The following is a 23310-nucleotide window of genomic DNA, read 5'->3' as shown; positions in this document are numbered from 1 at the left end:
ACAGACATCAGGAGGGTGCTAAGTGCTCTGACAGTGTGTGCACAGGGGGCTGGGGGAGCATGGAAAAAGGCCACTCCACCCAGAACAGAATCATTACTAAGCACCAATCTGGCCAAATGAGGATTTTAACTTCCCTCAAAGTAGCCCCACAGGCAGGTATAATTACATATCTATATTTACATAAATGAAAACCTTGTCACGGAGAAACTGTGACCACAAGGCTACACAGTGTTAAAGTAGAATGTGAACCTAATTCTCTCTAGCTCCAAACCCAACCTTTTTTTACTACAGCATGCTGGGAAGCTGATTTATGTAGAAAAACTTCATTTTCTGAAAATATAGGGTGAGAGTCTTAAAAGTTTTAATATGCTGTCTATATGAGATGATACTGTTGATTAAACTAACAGAAATGGGTTTAGTTTTATCCACCAAATAGCAGGCTTTCTTTCTCTTTTTTTAATGAACAAGGTATCCATTATCATATCCTTAAGCCTTAAATTTCATAAAATGCCTTTTCCTTCCCTCTCTTTTTATTCTCTACTCCTTCCTTTACAGAAGCTAGCAAGCCACCCAACCAACAGTTCTGTAATGTTACAAACACACACCCCCACAACTTCACATTATTAATGAATGACACAGAAGTTTCACACATACAAAAAAAAATATGCCAATTCAAGAAAAATATATTGTTTTTCTAGTTTAGTGACTCATAAGGGAAAAATGTGAGGTCAGCAACAACAGAGAAAGTGGAACCCTGGGGGAAAAAATCTTGTTTTATAACATAAGTCTATTTCAGAAAACAAATGAGAGCTTTACTTTGATGAAAACAGTTTAAATTATATATAGAAATTTCATTAGATAAAAAAAATCTGCCTACGATGCATAAGTTTGAGTAATAGACTTAATTTATATTCCCAAAGAGATTACATTCAATACTTTCTAAAACTAGTTCTTTTTGCTAGATCAAAAATAGAGAAAAAGGGATAAAAACATCTGGCAGAAAAGATGGTAAATATTAACTTGATGAAATTATAATATTGAATGAATATTCATACTATTGATAATAGTATGTTTTTTAGTTTTTAAAAATTGCTAATACATTAAAATGAGGTCTATGCAATGGATGTATAGATCTATCCTATCTTCACACTTATTTCCACATATTTAAGTACCCCTGTTTTTGTTTCTTGTGAATACTTTTAGTTCCTTTATGCAAAGACAAATATGAATATTGTTTCCTTTGCTTTTGTTTTGACTAACAAAGGTGGTACAATGCACAGAAAACATCCAGCTTTTCATGTTGTGCACTGTATAATCCCTGAGGGTATGGGTCATATACATGATGTAAACAGGTCCTCTGGTGTATGCAGTAGTCCTGTAAACTGTAAGCACAGCTGTGCAATCTCATTTTTATAAATTAATGTAGAACCTGGAATTATTTCCATTTTTACATAGCATCCTTTTTTTTTTTTTAAGAGAGGGAGAGGAAGAATCTTAAGCAGGCTCCGTGCCCAGTGTGGAGCCTGATGTAGGGCTCAAGTTCACAACCCTGAGATCACAACCTGAGCTGAAATCAAGAGTTGGATACTTAATTGATGGAGCCATCCAGGGTCCTCCCTAATTTTTTTAAATTTTTCATAGCTGCATGGCATTCCATTTTATGGAATTTATTCTCATATTTATTTATTCCCTTATTGATAGATACTTAAATTGTTTCACATATTTTGCTATTATAAACATGCTGCAATGAAAACCCTATATATGGGTCACATCACATGTGTGCAAATTTATCTGTATGACAAATTCACAAAAACAGATCAGCATTTATATACACTTGATTTTTTTCACTTGATAATTTGATAGAAATTGCCAAACTGCCCTCAATCATCAACTGCCCTAATTTACCACCTATCCAATAATAGTGCCTGATACTCCACGTTCTCATTAACATGGTGTATTATATAACTTCTGGATTTTTGACAATCTTATTGATGAAAATAGTATCTTAAGATTTTTTTTTAAAGATTTTATTTATTTATTCATGAGAGACACACAGAGAGAGGCAGAGACACAGGCAGGTTCCATGCAGGGAGCCCGACGTGGGACTCGACCCCGGGTCTCCAGGATCACACTCTGGGCTGAAGCTGGCGCTAAACCGCTGAGCCACCTGGGCTGCCCAGTACCTTAAGGTCTTAAGATTGATGAGGATAAACATTTGTTTTTATGTTTTAAGAACCATTTAGTGTCTCCTTTTATGTGAACTTTATTTTTATATCTTTTGCCAATTTTTTTTTGTGGTTAACTTTTTTCCATCTAGGTTTTAAGAGTTCTTTTTTCCCAGGGAGACTATCTCCTCTGTCTGCATTAAGAAATGTAAATATACTTTTCCTCCTTTATTCTTAGTTATGGATTTTGTTGTTATTGTCGTTATACAAAGGCCTGTGGAATTTATCAATCTTCCATGACTTGTGGGTTTTAAGTCAAATGTAAGTCCTTATACACTCCAAAGTTATCAAGAACTCTCTTGTATTTTCTTCCAGTATTTTTAGTCTTATTTAAAAATCTTTGATTCATTTGGAATCCATCCTATTGTACAGTATAAGATATAGATCCAAGTCTTTTGTTTTCTCCCAAGAGTATCACTCAGTTGCCTCAACAACATTACTATAAATAATCCATCTCATAAATATTTGAGCCTACTTCTGTGCTTTTTATTCTGGCCCACTGGTTAGTCTATCTTAATGATGAGGCTTTATGTTTTGTACATAGTAAATCCATCACTCCCTCGTTACTTCTTTTGTTAATCAAGTTTTCCTGGCTATTTTTGGTTATTTTTACATATTAACTTCAAAATCTCATTCTGTTTACAAAACAAAACAAAATAATGCCAACTTTTGGGGAATCATGTTAAAGTTATAATTGAGGAAGTACTATATAATTGAGGAAGTATCTATACGGTTGAGTCCTGCTACCCAAGAACTGGTATGTCTTTCCATTTCTTCAAATCTTTGGTGGCCTTCTGTAGTGTTTCCAAGGGGTCTCATATGGGTCTCACACTTTGCTTATTTAATACCTAGGTATTTTAATCTCTTTGTTGTTTGTTTAATGTCTTTAAAATATCTATTATTTACTTCAAAGTATTTAACAAGTTGTGTAGTCCAGGAACTCTCTGCCATTTAGTTGTTTTTCTAAAGTGAAAAGAAACTAGAAGTAAAGGGAAGAAGGACAAGGTGTGGCAATAAAGGAGAGATGTATGGGCTTACTACTTTACACTGAAATGGTCCCTTCACCTTCACCTTCATCATCATCATCTTCTTCTTACTTTCTTATCATCATCATCATCATCATCACCACCACCACCACCATCACCACACTAGGCATGCAGCCTGCTTAAGATTCTCTTTCTCCCTCTCCTTTTGCCCACCCCCCATACCCATTTCTGTCTTCCCCTCTCTAGAAAAGAAAAGAAAAGAAAAGAAAAGAAAGAAAAGAAAAGAAAAGAAAAAGAAAAAAAACGAAAAGAAGAAAGAAGACAGATTAGCCCCTTCTGGTTATGTCTCCTTTGATGTCATTTCCCTTTATGTCATTCTCTTTTTTTATCTCCATTTGCTAAAGTATCAGCAAATGTTGCAAAGCGGAAGAGAAAATAAAAATAACATAGACCTGGTATTTACCAGAGAAAACTGGCTATACTCTTTAAATATTTCTTATAGGGATGCCTGGGTAGCTCAGCAGTTCAGCATCTGCCTTCGGATCAGGGCTTCTCCTTCTGCCTATGTCTCTGCCTCTTTCGTTCTGTGTCTCTCATGAAAAAATAAAATCTTTAAAAAATAATAATTTCTTATAACTAATCCTTTGTAAGCAAATTGGCAAGTAGTAAAAATAAAGACACTTTTTCCCTCCTAGAGTTTAAAAAGAAGACTTATAGCAAAGAAACTCACAGTACAAATAGTACTTAATGTAAATTTCCTCTCATATTAATCATCTCTAGCCTATTTAAAAAGAAACACTTTGGAATTCTCTTTGCCACACGTTTTATTTTTACAAGGGCATTGCACTGGGATGAGCACTTGTCTAGAAGTTAAGATACCTGGGTTTGAGTTCCATGTGTGCTGTCCACTAGCCAAAGGACTTGGAGTGGTCACTGAACGATTCTGCTCCCCAGTTTCTCCATATGTAGAATGACAAGATCATTCATCAGGTGATTTTTAAAGGTTCCTTGTTTCTATCAATAAAAAATTCTGTTCCTGGCTTACAGAACTACAAGCTCCTCAGAGTTTTTTGAGGGGAGGACTTTCCTTATAAAATGTGCATGCACCTCAAAGACACAGTCTGGTCCATGAGTGGTATAGGGTAGCCAGTAGTCAGGTCATTTGGAAGGAACTGGAAGGGAGGAAAAAAAGGACTTGGATAGGATAAATTTTACATTAAGGTGGGAATGATAGTGCTGGTTACCTAATAAATAATCTGTTTGGATTCTGTGACAGACAAGTTGGAGATGCTTACTATTTATAGATCAACTAGAACTGCTATATTAAAATAAGAAAACAATTAAATATTTCTTGTTATAAAGTTAGACCTATAGATTCAGCATTATACTTGAAGACACAAAACAAAGTGTTTAGAAACTGTGGCAACACGTCTTATCACAGCACAGATTCTTCGAGACAGTATTAGTATTTAAATAATCCTAGGGTCATATAATCAGGAATGGCTTCCTTCCCTGGGCTTGACTTTATTACTTAACTGATCTTTTAAGAAATAACATGAAAGTTTTAAGAGATTAAGATATAAAGTATCAGTCAAAGGCAATCTATCTTCTTTATTTTGTACCGAAAGGCAATATTCCTACTGCTAATGAATTTTTTCTTAAGAATCTAAGCAAAAAAAAAAAAAAAAAAAAAGAATCTAGGCAGTTCAGGAATGCTGCTCATTTGCCTTGGGTGGGGGTGGACACTCAGCAACTGCCTGGAACACACAGACCAACCCTGTGGGAAACACTGGAAAACTGCTTGAAAGGAGTTCTAATCTTCTCAAACAGGAGATCTTCATCAGAGCAACAGCTCACTGCTCTCAAAAGTTTCCTTACACTACCGACTGCCTTCTGTTTGCTTTCATTCCTGCACTCATCCCCCAAACATTTACTCAGTACAACCATGCGCACTAAGCTATGTGCTTGTGATAATGTGGGGAACAAGCCAAGGTCCCTGCTCTTATGGCATTTACATTCTAGTGTTGAGAGGAAAAAAAATAATAAAAAAGTAAACAAACTGGATTTCATATACACCAATGTAACTTGGACAGATGCGGGCTGATTTAGATTGGGTAGTGGTGTTCTAGCTAAGATCCAAATAGGTCAGCCAGGAAAAAAACTGGGAGACAAAGTATTCCAGGCAGAGAAAAGGTGTTGAGGCAGCAAAAAAAAATGTTGGGGTATTTACAGACACAAAGAAGTACGGCTAGAACATGGTGAATGTGGGGAGAGAGAGAAACAGCAGATGAAGTTCAAAAAGCAAAGAGTCTTATGGGGCATGGTAAGGAGCTTGGAATTTTGCTTGATGTTATTTCATAGATCCTGACTATTCTCAGGAGACCTAAATTTGCTTTTTTCCTCATCTCTTCGCTTTTATTTCCTGAGATTGGGTTCTCTGCTTTTGCATTTTCCCAGTTTTCTGCCTCTGCTTTTAACTCTGCTTATCCCAGGAAGGCTGACATGGCTTTAGCCCAAATTATGCTGAAATGTCATTCCGTCTATTTGGGGCAAAAGGCCCTTTATTTTTATTTATTTTTTTAAAAGATTTTATTTATTTATTCATGAGAAACACAGAGAGAGAGACAGACAAGACAGACAGACACAGGCAGAGGGAGGGCTCCATTCAGGGAACCCGACGTGGGACTCGATCCCAGGTCTCCAGGATCACGCCCTGGGCTGAAGGCGGTGCTAAACTGCTGAGCCACCAGGGCTGAAAAGGCCCTTTAAAAAACAGGCTCTTATTGACTGCATGGGTCATCTATCCACGAAGCTGGCCCTGATCCTGATAAACATTTTTTAAAAATGCCCTCTACGGATGAATGACTTGTTTTCATTCCACCTGGTCTGTCAAATATATAAACTTATTGAAGATCTTTTAAATGGAGTAGTTCCTCAAATATGTGACTTAAAGGAAGTTGCCAGGAAATAAGAAACTAGGAGATCAAGACTTACTGTGACAACTTCATGCCATCACTGCAATCACTGAAAACTGTGATTGCCCAGCTTATTCTCAAATGAACTACAATTCACTTGTTCTTAATATTTATTGAGATGCATTACTCTTTCTTGTTTAGGGATGAGGAGATTATTATAATAAATAGCAGCTAAATAGTTTTAGTACTGTTGGAATAAGTGCTAGATGTTTCACTGCCAAATGGATCTAGTAGTTTTATTAGGCAAATAGCTGAGAAATGCAGCTCAGGGACTAACATGATAAGATTTAAGTAGCAGTTTCCTCAAGTTATATTACGCATTAAAAAACACTCAAAAATGGAATTACAAACCAAATTTTTAAAACGATTCATCTTTATAATCTTTAAGTCTTCATAAAGCTTGAAAGCCAATAATCAGATAAGAAAATGTGTGACTATCAATGGTTTCTGTTTTCCCCCATTTTTCCCATCTTCACCCATTTTGCTCACCCCCATCTCCCCAAATGGCTTGTATAACAACAAATTTTACCTATTATATAAAATTGGACATGATCAAAGCTAACTAGAAAGGGTTCACAAGGTTTACTTCTAAAAAATGATATTACAGATTAAAGGTGCTAAGTCTGAAATGTCAGTCCAGTCCTTAATATTTTAAGTTTGTAATCAATACCTCTACCTGCAGAACAGGTAATATCCTTGCCCCGAGGTGCTCCTCCATTCATGGTCAAACTCATAGGTTAGCATTAGTTATCATAATGATGTATGCAATATTACAAGCACACCCAGACTCATGAGAACTATAGCTAAGACCATTTTACCACTATCAAGACTATTGCACCTTGGGGGGATCCCTGGGTGGCTCAGTGGTTTAGCACCTGCCTTTGGCCTAGGGCGCGATCCTGGAGTCCCGGGATCAAGTCCCACGTCGGGCTCCCGGCATGGAGCCTGCTTCTCCCTCTGCCTGTGTCTCTGCCTTTCTCTCTCTCTATCATGAATAAATAAATAAAATATTGGGATCCCTGGGTGGCGCAGTGGTTTGGCGCCTGCCTTTGGCCCGGGGCGCGATCCTGGAGACCTGGGATCGAATCCCACGTCGGGCTCCCTGCATGGAGCCTGCTTCTCCCTCTGCCTGTGTCTCTGCCTGTCTCTCTCTGTGTGACTATCATGAATAAATAAATAAAATATTTAAAAAATAAATAAATAAATAAATAAAATCTTAAAAAAAATAGATTATTGCACCTTGGAAAGGAATAGTTTCATTTGAAATTACAAAACAAAATAACAGATCCCAAGACAAAGACACTATTACTGATGTATTTATATGGCTATCTGTTGCTACGTATTGGGGGCCTGGAGGAAAAAAATGGCTAAGGGAATGTATTGTTGGTTTCAGTGACATTTATGTTTGCATGAGGTTTGAGTCTATGCTGTAAGAAACTTAATATATGACAGGTCTTATCCTGAAAAAGCTGATAATCTGGTATAAGAACTAAGGTAGATGAAAAAGATTTTCAAACACAAAACAATACAAATAAATTCGTAGAATCAGAGCATTTTCAAGTTTTTGTGCCAAAGTAGGAAAGATTCAGAAGATATTTTTGGCTTTGCAATTTTCTGGCCCTGTGACAAGTTAATAATTACATTCACTCAAGGTGACCATCATTACTCACCTCAATCGCCTCCTAACTGCTCTACTTCCGTTTTTGCCCCCCTCCCTTTAATGTATTCTACACAACACAACCAAGGTCTTTTAAAAAATGTGAATCAGGAGGCACCTGGGTGGCTCAGTTGTTGACCATCTGCCTTTGGCTCAGGTCATGATCCCTGGGTCTTGGGACAGAGATCCATGCTGGGCTCCCTGCATGGAGCCTGCTTCTCCCTCTGCCTGTATCTCTGCTTCTCTCTGTGTCTCTAATGAATAAATAAAAGCTTTTTTAAAAAAATGTGAATTAGGGCCTGGGTGGCTTAGTGGCTGAGTGTCTGCCTTTGGCTCAGGTCATGATCCCAGGGTCCTGGGACAGAGACCCACGTTGGGCTCCCTGCTTAGCGGGAAGCCTGCTTCTTCCTCTCCCTGCTTGTATTCTCTGGCTCTCTGTCAAATAAATAAACATAACCCTTTGGTTTTTTTTTTTTTAATTTTTATTTATTTATGATAGTCACAGAGAGAGAGAGGCAGAGACACAGGCAGAGGGAGAAGCAGGCTCCATGCACCGGGAGCCCGACGTGGGACTCGATCCCGGGTCTCCAGGATCGCGCCCTGGGCCAAAGGCAGGCGCCAAACCGCTGCGCCACCCAGGGATCCCAAACATAACCCTTTGAAACAAAAAGTGAATCAGGGATGCCTGGGTGGTTCAGCGGATGAGCATCTACCTTTAGCTCAGGGTGTGATCCCAGGGTCCTGGGATCGAGTCCTGCATCGGGCTTCCTGCAGGGAGCCTGATTCTCCGTCTGCCTCTCTTTGTTTCTCTCATGAATAAATGAATAAAATCTTTAAAAAAAAAATGTGGGATCAGATCATATCACTTGTATACTTCAACCTAAACTCTGTAGTAGTTTCCTATTACTTTCAGAATAAAATCCAAACCTTTAGATATGGCTTAAAATGGTCTGTATTATCTGGCCCCTAACCTACCTGTTTTGACCTTATTTCCTACTACTTTCCTCCCTATTCTCTATGCCCGGAACACAGTGGCCTTGTTTTTACTCTTCAATGCTATCTAGATCTTACTTGCCTCTGGGACTCTGCATGGTTTGGAATTGTCACAGTATAGGTAGGTTCCTTATCATCATTCAGGACTAGGCTCAAATGTCACACCTTCAGAAAGACTTCACTAACCCTTCTCATTATTATTCCCAATCACACTCTTCTATTGTCTCACTGCACTGTTATCTGAAATTCCCTCATTTATATATCTGTTACTTGATTATCTCCAGAATCCCTCAGTAAAAAGTACACTTCCTAAGAGAAGGGATTGTGTTTGCTTTTCTCTGTGCGGTAGCCTCAGTAAGTTTGAACAAGGCCTGGCTTGTGGAAAAGTGCAATAAATAGATTTTTTTTTTAGATTAAATGTTATTTATATGTGTCATCCATAAAGTGGGAATAATTATACCTGCACCAGTCATTAGAAAGAGAGTGTGATGGGACGCCTGGGTGGCTCAGGGGTTGAGCGTCTGCCTTCGGCTCAGGTGGTGACCGCAGAGTCCTGGGATCGAGTCCTGACTCGGGCTCCCCACAGGGAGCCTGCTTGTGTCTCTGCTGCTCTTTCTCTCTGTGTCTCTCATGAATAAAATAAATCTAAAAACCAACCAAAACACCCACACACAAGAAAGGCAGCCTCACGTTTACTAGCTTTCCTATGTCTCGGGCACAATGAAAATCACTTGATATGCATATTCTCGTTTACTCTTATGATTTCCGTTTTATTAACAAGGCCACCAGGACTTAGAGAGATGGAATAACTGGCCTAAGGACAGAAGACCATAGTGGGATGCAGGCATCACCCCCGAGCTGCCACACCTCAGAATGGGGGCTTTCATCAGCTCCTTTATAGTTCCTAGAAAGCTTTTTCCTTCCATTACAGCAAAATAGGCTGTGCTGCCTCTCCCCTCAGGTCCTAGTGTGTCCCCTGGGTCAAGCGAAGAAGAGGTAGTACATCCCCGACAGGGTTCTTTTCCAGGATGAACATCCCCCATTTCTTTCAATCCTGCCTTAAAGTATGTTCCTGTCTTGGTCACTCTCCTCTGGACAAACTCGTTTGACAACGTCTCTCTGCTCCAGAACTGGTCATTTTCCACTGGACAAGTGGTTAGAGGGCATCCGAAGAGAAGTGGAAGCCGATTCCCGGGGGCTGAGGAAACGCACACGTGTGTGAGTGTTGTTGTGCGCCGTGGTGAACACCAGGCAGGCTTCCTGGAAGAGGTGGTCCCTGAGCTCAAGTCCAGGGCAGTAAGCAGCGGGCCGGCGGCTGAGGGCCGCTAGGTCGAAACAAAGGATGGTGGAGTCTAGGAAGATCAGAGATACGAGCCCAAACGATGAGGCGTTTGCACCCCGCGGAGCGCATGGCGTTTCCCTCAAAGTAAGCTAGTAGAAGGCGCCGGAGGGAAGCAAAGTGGGAGGAAAGTCATGAAGCAAAACGCGAACTTACCCGTAATCCGGCAACCGGGCCTCCGTAGCGCGACCGCAGGCGCCGCCACCTGAGGAGCCCCGTAGCCACAGCAGCGGCAAGCTCGCCCCAGATGTCGCGAGACTGCGCAGGCCTCGCGAGATCTGCCGTCTCGTCCCCGGCTGCGGGAGCTCTCTCCCCCGGGCGCTATGGGAGGGCTCTGGCGTCCCCCGTGGAGACCCGTTGCCTTCTGTGGCTGGCGCTGGAGCCACCGCGGCTCCGCGGCCAGGGCTGCGGAGAGGGTAGTGCCCTGTCTCAGGCCGGGAAGGAGTGGGACGGGAGGTGCTGAGAGGGCGCTGCGGCGCCTCGGGACCTGGAGGCGCCCGAGCCCGGCCCCGGAGCTGGCGCTGCAGCCGCCGCCGCGGCGGCCGAAGAGCACGAACCCTTTCACTCGCGCGCAGGAGGAGGACTGGCGGCGTCGGAACAAGACGGTGCTCACGTACGTGGCCGCGGCCGCCGTGGGCATGCTGGGAGCGTCCTACGCCGCTGTACCCCTTTATCGGCTGTATTGCCAGGTAGGGGCCGGCGCTGCCTCCCGGAGGGACGGCGGCCGCTCCTCCGCGTCCTGCTGGAGGGGACGCCTGACGTCAGCGGCTACCTGAGAGGAAACGGGCCGTAAAAAGTTCTTGCCGGCGCTTACCAGAAGTTGGTGGCAGCGCTCCAAGTAGAAGCTAAGGCCCTGCGGCGAGCGTGCTTCTGCCGACCTCGCTGCGGGGTGAGACCCTCCAGCCGTGCGCCTTAGCCTCTGCCCGTTCACACAGTGTTTGCTCCCGGAACGTACACCGCATCGGTACCTTCATTCTGTGAAGCGTGTACGGTCTAGGCGCGAAGGGCAGCCCTGGAAACATGGGGGCTGTGCTTGTAAATCGGCTTAATCCCCACACAGAAGCACGAGTCGTGCGTGGGGGGCTTCCCTGCACACGCGCTTACTACCCACGGCTCCCGTCTCGAGCGGAAGCCCTTGATGCGTTCGTTCCTCAGGTGCGGTTCCTGCGGGGGACCAGCGTCCCATCACCCGGGAACTCGAGGGCACGGTGTTGGGTTAAAACCTCCACAGGGGGATCCCTGGGTGGCGCAGCGGTTTGGCGCCTGCCTTTGGCCCGGGGCGCGGTCCTGGAGACCCGGATCGAGTCCCACGTCGGGCTCCCGGTGCGTGGAGCCTGCCTCTCTCTCTCTCTGTGTGTGTGACTATCATCAATAAATTAAAAAAAAATTAAAAAAAAAAAAAAAACCTCCACAGAGCCGCTGAATCAGAAACTCTGGGGGAGGGGCCCAGCATTCCGTGACTTAGTAAGTCCCTGAGGGGATTTCGGTGCGGAATAATATTTGACAACCGTAAACGAAGGCAGACTTCATGTCACGTTGGTTCTCCTTCATTCTTAAAGGGGCGATTTTGCTGCTTTCTCTAGGCGTTACCGTTCACTAGTGGAGCTTCCTTAATAAACCTGTTAGGGCTCCCTTAACACCCGAGATTCTGATTAGGAGTTCTGAGGAGGGGCCAGGAGTTCGTTCAAAAAACGTAGGTGAGAGCTACATTCGTTTCATTCACCAAGTATTCGTAGTGTTCTCCCAACTCTTCGTTTTGATGAGAGGAACTCATCTGGAGAACTTTTAAAAATCCTGACATCCAGGTCACATCCCTAAGCAGTTAAATCAGAATGTCTTGGGAGTGGGAGCCAGGCATTAGTAATTTTTTAAAGGTTACTCAGGTGATCCCAATGTGTAGTGAAGTTGGCAATCACTGGTTGACTGCTTTTTTTCCTGCCGGTATTGTTAATGCCTGGCTTACTGGCTGGCTTCTCTCCTTTTGGTGATTAACTTGCCATTGTTTTCCGTAATAACCAAAAGAGAAGTCAAAAAGACTTTTTTTCAGTCTGTTAATATGAGCATTTATGAGGCATGCAGCAGCTTGATTCCGGAGAACGAGTGCAGAATGTGAATTAGTTTTCATCAGAGGGCAGCCTGGACCTAGCATGAATCCCCAAACTAGCAGTTGGTTAAATCAATGAACCAAACTGAATCCAAAATATCAAATATAAATCTCTGCAAACCATAGGAAGAGGGGTTCACTTTTATTCTTCAGGGAGAATTCAGCAAAGTCTGAAGACATTTTTGGTTGTCACAACCTGGGAAGTGAGCAGGGAGGATGCTACTGATACCCTAGTGGGCAGACTAGGACAGTACACTGCACAGGACAGACACTCCCCCTTCTCTCCACCAAAGACCCCCAGAAGAACCTAAAGAATTATCCAATCCAAAATGCCCTTAGTGCCAGAGAAACGCTGCTTCACACTGAAGTGAATGACAATATTTTGTGCATGTGTGTGCAAATACAGGGCAGGATAAAAAAAAAATTATAATTTGTAATCTTAAATCAAGTTGGATATTACATAGGGACATTTCCAAAAGAGCATCCCTTTCACTTTTAGAATTACAGAACTTCAGAGCCAAAAATAAGGAATTACATAAATGATTTAATACAGTGACCTCACATGAGTATGGGAAAATGTAGCCCCCGGCCCCAAAGTAAGATTTATTCAGTTCTTGGAACTACTTAGAAGAACTAGACTGAGCCCAGGACATATTTTCATTGCCCTTTTCTGTTAAATTCTCTATCAAATTTGCAAATTCAAAAACTGTCAGAATACATTCAGGAATCTTTAATCAAGTGACTCACATTCTTCAGGAGTTACATCTTAAAACTTAAGCATTATAGCTCTCTCGGGCAGAAGAATTTATTTACTAAACAAGGATAAGTAAAGGCTTGCCATCTAACGCAGCTTGTAGGTTTATAAAGTAATTCAGTAATGTTGCATGGCAGTTGAGTGCAGTTAATTGACTTGCGTAATAAATAGAAGATAGTGATACTACATATTGCTGGGAGTCTTCCCCTAGCCTCAAATTTGGTATTTTTCTCCTAGTATAGTAACAGATTAATTATCCGGAGACCAGAGTTCTGGCAACCTCAAGCATCAGAAGAATGATGACCCTGGAAGTAAGGATTTTTTTTCTAAACATCTCTGATAATGAGATAATTAATGCCAGTGAAGATAGGCAAGAAATATCAGATACAGATTACCCTGATGTCTTGTGATTAGTTGATTCAGTTGCCAAAGGGATCAGTTTTTCTCATTAACTGATAACGTATAAAAGCTGAACTAAAGAACAGAAAAAAAATTACAAAATCATTTACCAACATGGAAAATCACTTAATGATGCTTGAGAAAAGCAGAATACAGAAGTGAAACTACAAACTATGTTATAAAAGTTATGATGTGGAAAAGGATCAGACAGGACTGTAGATAATGGAATTAATTAGTTTCATTGAAATGATAGAGTTGTGGGTAATTTTTATCTCTATGAATGACTAATAGTTTATATGAAACACAGTAAGTAGAAATATGTTTAATGGAAAGTTAAGCTAAAGTTCTGAGCTATATATTATCAATGGGGAGTCTCTTTCTCCCAAATGACTCATTTGATAATCCAAGTGATTACTGAAGAAGGAGAAGTCATTCTAACAGACATAGACCCTTGACACTACAAAGGTGGTCAAACCATTGACACATTCATAGGAGATGGTCAGTGACAGTATAAAAACTTGGTTTCTACTAGATTACTGTTTCTAAGATTTGTTTTTATCGAATAAATCATCACCTGAAAGTACTGACATATTATCCTCTAATATTCTTAATATCTTTAATACCTAGACTACTGGTCTTGGAGGGTCAGCAGTAGCAGGTCATGCATCAGACCAGATTGAAAACATGGTGCCTGTTAAGGATCGAATTATTAAAGTCACCTTTAATGCAGATGTGCATGCAAGTCTCCAGTGGAATTTTAGACCTCAGCAAACAGAAATATATGTAAGTGATAAAGTAGTTATTAAAAGATTATTTTTTGCATTTTAAAAATTTCGTCACTTAAACTGTTTCATAATTTAGGAAATACTCATGTAAACTTACTCTCAAAATACTGAGACTCTATTGCTATGTCTTTTATTACTCACAGACTATTTTTGACAGTGATATCTAATGTAGCAATATACTTGAAGTTATATGATATTGTAGTAAAAGTCAGTTTGAAACAATGGAAAATGTCATCTGTTCTTATTAGAGTCATTTTAAGAGTTCACTCTCTGATGGTATGTAGTTGACTTTCTCTCAGGTATAGATAAGGGGGAAAAGTTGAAAATCACTGGTTATAATGAGTAGTTGTTTACTGATTTATATCACAAGTATCCCTTTCTCAAAAAAAATAATAATAATTGAGAAGCTTTGAAGTGGGTAGCCCGCGTGGCTCACCAGTTTAGCGCCACCTTCAGCCCAGGGCCTGATCTTGGAGACTCGGGATCGAGTCCCATGTAGGGCTCCCTGCATGGAGCCTACTTCTCCCTCTGCCTGTGTTTCTGCCTCTCTCTTATGAATAAATAAAATCTTAAAAAAAAAAAAAAACAAAACTTTGAAATAATCATATTAAATAGTCATGTTCTACTTCAGAAAAGGTATACCTTAAAAATTTCCTAAAATCTTAACTGGAATCTTAGAGGATTTAATTGAAATTATGAGCTGGGGAATAGCCAGAAAAGCTTCATAGTGACCCTTGTTGGAACACCCTTATAAATATTGGTGTCCACCCAGGTTAGTAAACATAAGTGAATCTCTTCAATGATTGAGGGTTTTATAGGTTAATAATTCTGAATATTCTAATCATATAGTAGTATACAAGATATAAGTGACTAAATTGGTACAAATGACTGGATCCTTTGGAAATCTATATTTTTAAAGCCTTGCAAGTTTTAAAAATCTGTTCTTTCAAAAGTTCTATTCAGTTTTATTCTAAGTTTATTCTAGTTGGTAACCTCTTAGAATCTTTATGTCAATCGTGATATTGAAGTATAAGTGTTAAGTGAGGCTTGGGCTATGATAGGCTTGGCTGTCCTTGGACATTTTAAATAATTTAATGCATATTATTGCTTGAATACTTCAGATATACAAGAGGACAATCCACAATTATGAATAGAGCACTGGTTCCACTGACATTTGCAAGTAAAATTGCAGATGGAAATGTCTGCAGATATTCATGGGTAATATTCACAATTTATTTTGCTGACCCTCAACATTAGTTTAGGTAAAGTATTGTGGTGTAATAGGAAAAATGACTTATTTAGTAGGGAAAATAATATGACTAATTTAGGAGCTGTGAGATTTAAAGTATTGATAATGTGTATTTCCTTAAAACAGGTAGTACCAGGAGAGACTGCACTGGCATTTTATAAAGCTAAGAATCCTACAGACAAACCAGTAATTGGAATTTCTACATACAATGTTGTACCATTTGAAGCTGGACAGTATTTCAATAAAATACAGGTACAGCTCTATATGCAAACTTTAGTACTAAACTTACTACAGTGTTTTGTAGAAACTAGTTTCTGAAAATTCATTTCTCCTAAACATCAAACTTTTTTCCCATTATTTGTAACAGCTATGCAGAAGTTGAGATGAGGGTGTCTGCTCTTAAGATCAGAAGAAGAGCAGGACACCAAGGTGGCTCAATCAGTTAAGCACTGGACTCTTGATTTTGGCTCAGGATCATGGGATCCAGCCTGGTAGCTGGCTCTGTGGTCAGAGAGTCCACCTGAGATTGTCTCTCCCACTCCCTCTGCACCTCCCCCCTCCACCAAATTTGTTGAGTCTCTGGTTTTTTAAAAAAAAATTAAAGATTTATGAGTGAGCAAGCACGAGTGGGAAGGAGAGGGGCAAAAGGAGGGGGGAGAAGCAGACTTCCCACTAAGCAGCGAGTTTCACTTGGGGCTCTGGAATCATGATCTAAGCCAAAAGCAGGTGCTTAACCAACTGAGCCACTCAGGCACTCCCTGAGTCTGTTTTAAAGCAAAAATCAAAGATACTGTCATTCTGTCACAGAACTTGGATTATATTTAGTTATATTTTTTTATAGTATTGTATGCTTACTAGAGCCAAGAAATGAACCATTGTTAACACCTATTCTTAGAGAAACTAAACAAATACTTTTCTATAACTTCTAGTGCTTCTGTTTTGAGGAACAAAGGCTTAATCCACAAGAGGAAGTAGATATGCCAGTGTTTTTCTACATTGATCCTGAATTTGCTGAAGATCCAAGAATGGTGAATGTTGATCTCATCACTCTTTCTTATACGTTTTTTGAAGCAAAGGAGGGGCAGCAGTTGCCGGTTCCAGGCTATCATTGAAGTCTGCACCTAAGTCCTGATTCAGATTTGTGATTTTTGAAAAATCATGAATCTATAGAGGTCTTCTCAGGGGAGAAATACTCTACAGTAATGTGAAGCTATTTTAAATATTATATAATGCTGTTTTATCAGCTAATTTACCCTACATAAAATTGAACGGTTTCTATCATAAGGAATCCGCATGCCTATTTAGAATATGACTGTTCAAAACTATAGAATATAATAAAAGTAGTATTGATAATAAAATTCAGATAATATTAAAGGAAACTGCTCTGTTTCTTTAATCTGTAGGCATAGACTTGATGGTTCAGTTTAATTCTACTTGCTCCTCTTACAGATTATTAGCCCTTCATACTTGTAGCAGTGAATATTTTGATTATTCCCATGGTTATCAGTTTTAGGCTCTAGGTCATAAACTTCTGCCTACTTTTATTATTTTTAAAAGTTACTGTTTTCTTTGTGAGTAGTCCCTACTTTAAAAGCTCAAAATAGAGGAGGAATTGCTGAGCCCTAACAGTTTGCCCAGAGATTACATTCTGATTGCAGATTTGACTATTTTTCCTTTAGTAACTAGGGCTACTTATATTCTGAAATTTTGGCATCATGAAAATGAAATAAAATGGAGAAATATGTTTCTTAGGATTCTAGCATTTCCTATGATAGTTCAAGTCCCTGAATGTTAAAATGTAAGTGTGGGATTGTGAAGATTTACTGACATCAGAAGTTCTATGAACTCTGTAAAAAAAAAAAAAAAAAAAAAAAAAAAAAAAAGGTATTAAACTGTTTTAATAGTAATTTGTCATTGTAATTTTTGACATAAATGAATGCACAATTTATTCTGAATGTTTTCCAGTAGTGTTTGTAGTGTTTGTTCCAAATAGGAATATTACAGTAAAGGGGGAAGAAAAAAAGATCATTCAGTATTATAAAGGTTCATGTTTAAAGGCAACTTTATAGAGTCCAGTGACCTCTTTAAGGTACCTGAAATATAAACTACAATCATGAAGGCAAATTCTAAATGAGTAATATTTATAAAAAAGTACAAATTGACTTTTACATTCAACTTAGTTAAATGAAGGCACTCAGTCTTCGTAATTATTTTGTAATAAAATAATCTTCATCTACTCTTATCACAGCTGTGTGAGGATTTCTTTTCTAAAGGTAGGAAGCCCTGTGAAACATAAGATGCTGTCATTAAACTAGTTGGCCTCAGTAAATGAATTTTTCTTCTGCTTAAGTTTTAAGTGAATATGAGACAACTAAGTTCTTTTGAGATAAAGTTTAAGCTGTGGTCTGGAAGCATAAAATGTTCCTCTGGAACAGGTACTCTTCTGTGAAACTTCATTACTGTGGAGGAGAAATGTTCTACCAAGGTTCTGATGTGTTGGTAGGTCTTGTCTTCTGGGTCTGAAAGCTGCACAGGGTCTACCTTTAGAAAGTTGGCACTTGTAGTTAGTGAGCTGGTCATCCACTTTCACCTAAAATAAAAAAAAAAATAGACAACCTGTATCCTTTCCTTTTTTTTTCCTCATTCATGGATATAACAATAGAGTCACAATCTAATGCAGAAAGGTGGGAATGTACTACTTCCATGGGTGGGGGTGAGGAGAGTAAGATTAATGGATTACTGCTGGCCATGTGCATTTATTAGTAAATAAAATGGGATTGACTTCCACATCAGGCTCCCCTCAAGGAGCCTGCTTCTCCCTCTACCTCTGCATCTTTCTCTTGAATAAATAAATAAAATCTTAAAAAAAAAAAGTAAATAAAATGGGATGACTAATTCAGCAAATAGGAAGAATCCAGGTGCATCTGGATGAGCAATGAGTGGGTTCTACCAGTTACAAGGTATTAACTTTACATAAAAGATAAATGTCTATTTCAGTGCTAAGACATTTCTAATGATCATTATTTTTGTTCATATTAATATTTCTGTACTATAAACCAACTTACACATTCCAAAGATTATTTTTAGCTAATAAGCTCACAGAGATCACATTTCATTACAATTTGAGTAAAATCTTAGTATACAAGTTTCTCCCTAAGGCTCAGACTCAAATGGCCTTTATAAAATGTAAATCCTAAGTACAGAAAGTGACAATTACACTGAAATTCTATAGGATGGGAAATGTAAGTTATAGAAGTTGAAGTCTACCTCAACAGTCACTATGATTTTGAGCTCCTTTCTGGTGTTGAACATCAATTTCTTCATAAACCGCTCTGAAACAAATCATGGCAAGATATATATATATATCAGTTTTAAAGTATACTATTTAGCTTTTAACTGCTAATACCTTAACAAAGAATCTGGTGCCATTTTGGGTTTTCAGGCTATATCAGTGAATAAAAACAGATCTCTGTCCTTGAAGCTTATAGTATAGTTTTCTTAGAGCCTAATGTTGTAATTCCCATGCATCTTTCTTATAAATATGTATCTCATAGAACCAATTCATTCTACTGTGACTTCATGAAAAATGTGGCTCAAATTTGGATAGTTTGCTTTCTACTTCACAAAAAACAGAAATTGTTCAGTTTTTCTAGGTTTCAAAACATTTAAAAATATTAACACTGTACCTTCTTTGACCTAGGTTATTACAGTCTAAACTTCTGAGCCTCCTTTGGCTAATAACTGTCATCTCTGTACCTCATTTATAGTAATTTTTTTATGGCATCATTCAGGTCTTCATATATGTTTTACATAGGCCTGTAGCTAAGAAAACTTCTATATGTACAAATGCATCATTCATACAGTATAACAAAAACATGGCTAGAGGAAAAAAAATCTAGAAGAAAATCATAGCGCTATGAAGCCATGGTCCTCAATGTAATGAGGCCCCAGGATGGTCCAGAAATTTTAATGTGTTTCCACAAAGCTATTTCAACTTCCTTCACTTCTCAAATCTCTGGTCCTCCTCCTCTCACCACTCTTGGTCAGAAACCTCACTTCTAAATAAACTAAATGCTTTATTAAATGGAAACTTCATCTCCCTATCACGAAATCTTCAAATCTGCCTTCATCTGTACCACCATCTGCTTCTGTGATCCTATCTATCCCTGGCTTTTCACACATGTTACCCACTCAGTCCTCTTCCTTTTTGAACCTCTGGCCTCCCTATTAGATCCTACCCATCAGCATTCACAAATGCTCCACCACATCTTCTCTTTTCTAAAACAAGGCAGTCCTTAATCCCCTGTCTACTGGGAGTGAAACTCAGTAACCTCTAGCTACCAAGCTACCTCGCACCATCCCTTCATGTGGAAGTTTCTACAATCATCATCCCTACTTCCTCTCCCCTTTAACACACTAAAATCTGGCTTCTATCTCCATCAATCTAGCAAAACAGCTTTTACACCAAGGATTTCCTGTTTCTTAATTCATTAACTAGATTGCAGTCAGTCGTCCTGTCTTCTCAGCCATGGTTCATCATAGTTGTGCACTCCCTTCTAGTTTCCAAACTGCAATTTCACATCTAAAAGGGTTCCCTGTTCTATTTGCTCTTGGCTTTGACTTCTGCATTTCCTTGAATGTGCCCAAACTCTCTCTACTTAGCATCTTTGTACCTATTGTTATATATAGCATGGATTCCGACTTGTCACCTCACTAATAATTGCACGTCTCGGCCTTAATGTCACCTCCTCAAGCTTTCTCTAGCCCTCATTTAAATTAGCTTCATGGCACCATGTTCTTTCATACCATTAACATAAACTGTAAGTACATATTTGCCTGATTTCCTTTTTTAAAAAGTAGGCTTGGAGCTCAACATGGGGCTTGAACTAATGACCCTGACATCAAGACCTGAATGGAGATCAAGAGTCAGATACTTAACTGACCGAGCCACCCAGGTGCCCCACGATTTCTTTTCCACACTAGATTTAACCTCCATGAGGATGGGGAGAATGTCTCTTGCTCAACATTATAAATTAGGCACCAGTCACTGTCCCTGGCACACAGTTTTCAAGTATTTGCCAAATGAATCGTGTACATAGATGTATACAACTTCATAAATACCGTACTTGTCCGTATACAGAAATTCTTAACCTAGGGTTCATGGACAACTAGTGATGTGAAAATTCCAGAGCTTTTTCTATAAGATGTGGTTTTCCTTAGAAGTTCCCCGTATTTCAGATAACTTCAGAGAAGGAAAACAATGTAAGAAAAGTAGGAACCACAATAGTAGAGAATTCCAAAGATCTACCTCTAGCTTCTCTACTATCTCTCTCACATTTAGTATCCATTGCACTGTTGTATCTACTTACAACAATTTCCTATTTAACTGGAATATAATAAAATCTGCCTCTCTGGATGCTATTTGATTTCTAATTCCTTAGCCCACTAATACAGTTCAGTGATTCTTTATCAAGCAGGATGACCTACAGAAATTCTGCAATCTTACATTAGAAAAAATTTAATGAACTCCTAAGTCTGTTAAAATTTATAAATTATTCCAAAATGGGTCACTATATTTAAAACCAGGGGTTAAAACCTCAAATGCTTAACACATGCCAGGCAGATCAAATAAAAGGAGCTAGAGGGCCAGTTGGGGCTTGGTGAGCTGCAGAGCATACCTTGTCTTAATGAAGCAGCTACTACTCAGTCCTAACCAATTGCTAGCATATAAAAATGCAGGCCTGGCATTGCCACAGTATCAAAAGAATCCAGAAGTTTAGAATTTTTTTTAAATAATACCCCAGTTTTTAATTTTTGGCAATTAATTTTTAAATGCACAGTATAAACCCCACATAGGTCAAACAAAACACAGCTAGAAGCAAGAGACTGCCTAAAGGCTGCCAGTTTCTAAACAATGGTTTTTATAAACTTGTTTTAATCCTTTTTAACAATTTTGAGGGTAATCGTCAAACTATATTAAAGCTAATGAGCCTATTGTAGCATAAATATTTATATACACTTGACCAATATGAAATCATAAAATAGTGCTCTAAAGATTTCAAGTTAAAAAAGACACGTTTACACTAATGCTTTATTACTCTTTTTTAAGCATGTTGTCGACATATGTAGTGACGACTAATTTTTTTTGTGATTAGTAGTTCAAGAACAGAATAATTCCTCAATGTGGTATTACTTTTATCAGCAGTCTGAATAGAGTGTCCTTCTCAAGCTGGAGAGAACCTGACTTTCTTCTCCCAAGGCATCCACAAGGAACCTGTTAATGTACATGATGGTTCCGGTTATTTCTTAATGTGCAGCCCCAGCATTTTTATTTTTTAGTCATAAGGCTGAGCACGATAAGACCATTAAGAGGAACGGCCTCCATAAAGCCTCATAAGTCATTTTTAATAAGGTCATCAATTTCTGCCTAGACCTAAACAAAATGAAATGCATAACCAAGCTCTGTTAGCTCTGGTACCAAAGGGAACCAAGACGAAAAATAAATTAATCATTTTGTAAATGACTTACTCTGTAGTGACAGCAGGAGCTAAGGGATCAAACTCCATTACCTCGTAGTAATTGGGTGGCTGGAGATCATTCTTTGTCATTGCTTTAGGCCAAAAAAAAAACAACAAAAAACAACATACCACACCAACCAGTGAATACACATTGTGCTTTTCAAGAACACGTGCACAATTAATATTCTCTTTATGATTTAGACTTCAAACATAAGATGCTAAGAAACTTTGACAACCAGAAATAAATACAATGGATAATCTTTTTTTTTTAACAATGGATATTCTAATACTACTCCCACATGCAACAAATCTATATAGAACAAAAGGACTTCCAAACTTCAGCTAAAGGTTCATTTACCTAGCATTCCAAATACAACATTCAGCACAACACAAGCATTTTTATTATCCAATGTTGGTCATAATGGTATCTGCCATGAATTTACAGAACTTAAAACGGCACATGAAGTCCTCATTTTTCCTTTCTGTATACCTATTTTCAATCAGCAGTAAATCTCTGTCAGACTCCTATATTCCCACAAGTTTCCTTATTCAATGCAAATAACAGATCTCAAGTACCTGGATGATTGCTGGGTAAGGAAGGCAGTCTCTGGCTTGATGGTGTTGCCGAAATGTTCTGCAGACTAACTGGTTGTAGCAATACTGAATTTGAATATTCTGAAAGCTGAAGAAAGCATAGCATAATGTTCAAATAAAAATTCTACATTAAGCTTTTCTTTTGTTAATATTTAGATTCCCAGGCTTCTTGAATAGTAACACTATTCAAGAACCATATACTCCCCCCCCAAAAAAAAAGAACCATATACTCCCAATTGGACAAGAATTAGAAATTATGAACTATTACTTTTTTAGGTAATAACCATTTTCTCTCTGGTTCATGCCCACTGCACCTCATTTCCCATATAAGGTATAAAATTAACATGTTGCTTTAGAAAAGAAAAAAAGCAGACATGTATGGCTCAGTCTAGATTCTGTTGTTTCACATGGACTAAAAAATCTCAGCCTCAAACAGGAAAATCTTAACCCTACAGAAAGGCATAAGATGACAGTATCAAATCAGGACTGATAAAGATTAAAATCAGAAATCTCTCTTTCTTCTTGTAAACTTCCTCATTCATTTCACAAATATGTTTGGGGACCTACTAGATGCCAGGCACAGTAAACAAAACAGGCTGAATCCTTGTTCCCTTGGAGCAATCAACAAATGTAAATAGATGTCAGATAACAAGTACTCAAAAATGAAACAAAATAAAGCAACAGGGTAAGAGAAGAAAAGCCAGGTAGACGGGGTGGGCTACTGCTCTGATA

The 23310-nt window shown here is 39.0% G+C and overlaps 3 protein-coding genes across 8 annotated transcripts in view; 1 reads left to right on the top strand and 2 right to left on the bottom strand.

Annotated features, from left to right (window-relative positions):
- STXBP4 (syntaxin binding protein 4) overlaps positions 1–10425 on the bottom strand; it is a 185764-nt gene extending 175339 nt beyond the window's left edge. For all 6 annotated transcript variants that reach the window (XR_008665698.1, XR_008665699.1, XM_055335437.1 and 3 more), the window contains exon 1: positions 10332–10425. The gene's annotated coding sequence lies outside the window, so the exon portion shown is untranslated. The remainder of the gene's footprint in view (positions 1–10331) is intronic.
- Positions 10426–10431: 6 nt separating this feature from the next.
- On the top strand, positions 10432–16845 carry LOC129516124 (cytochrome c oxidase assembly protein COX11, mitochondrial). The gene is made up of 4 exons (XM_055335465.1): positions 10432–10864; positions 14060–14215; positions 15593–15718; positions 16396–16845. Exons 1-4 carry the CDS (start codon positions 10499–10501, stop codon positions 16576–16578), a joined length of 831 nt encoding a protein of 276 aa, XP_055191440.1. The 5' UTR covers positions 10432–10498; the 3' UTR covers positions 16579–16845.
- Positions 16846–17346: 501 nt separating this feature from the next.
- The window catches only part of TOM1L1 (target of myb1 like 1 membrane trafficking protein), a 47995-nt gene continuing 42031 nt past the window's right edge, over positions 17347–23310 (bottom strand). The window contains exons 13-16 of the mRNA XM_055335458.1: positions 22561–22666; positions 21995–22076; positions 18734–18798; positions 17347–18056 (exon numbers count right to left, since the gene is read on the bottom strand). Of these exons, the coding sequence (XP_055191433.1) occupies positions 18735–18798; positions 21995–22076; positions 22561–22666 (252 nt within the window). The 3' untranslated portion in view covers positions 17347–18056; position 18734. The remainder of the gene's footprint in view (positions 18057–18733; positions 18799–21994; positions 22077–22560; positions 22667–23310) is intronic.

The sequence above is a fragment of the Nyctereutes procyonoides genome, unplaced genomic scaffold (assembly GCF_905146905.1).
Source record: "Nyctereutes procyonoides isolate TBG_1078 unplaced genomic scaffold, NYPRO_anot_genome, whole genome shotgun sequence".
Classification (NCBI taxonomy): Eukaryota; Metazoa; Chordata; class Mammalia; order Carnivora; family Canidae; genus Nyctereutes; species Nyctereutes procyonoides.
This window is presented reverse-complemented; position numbering and strand designations above follow the sequence as displayed.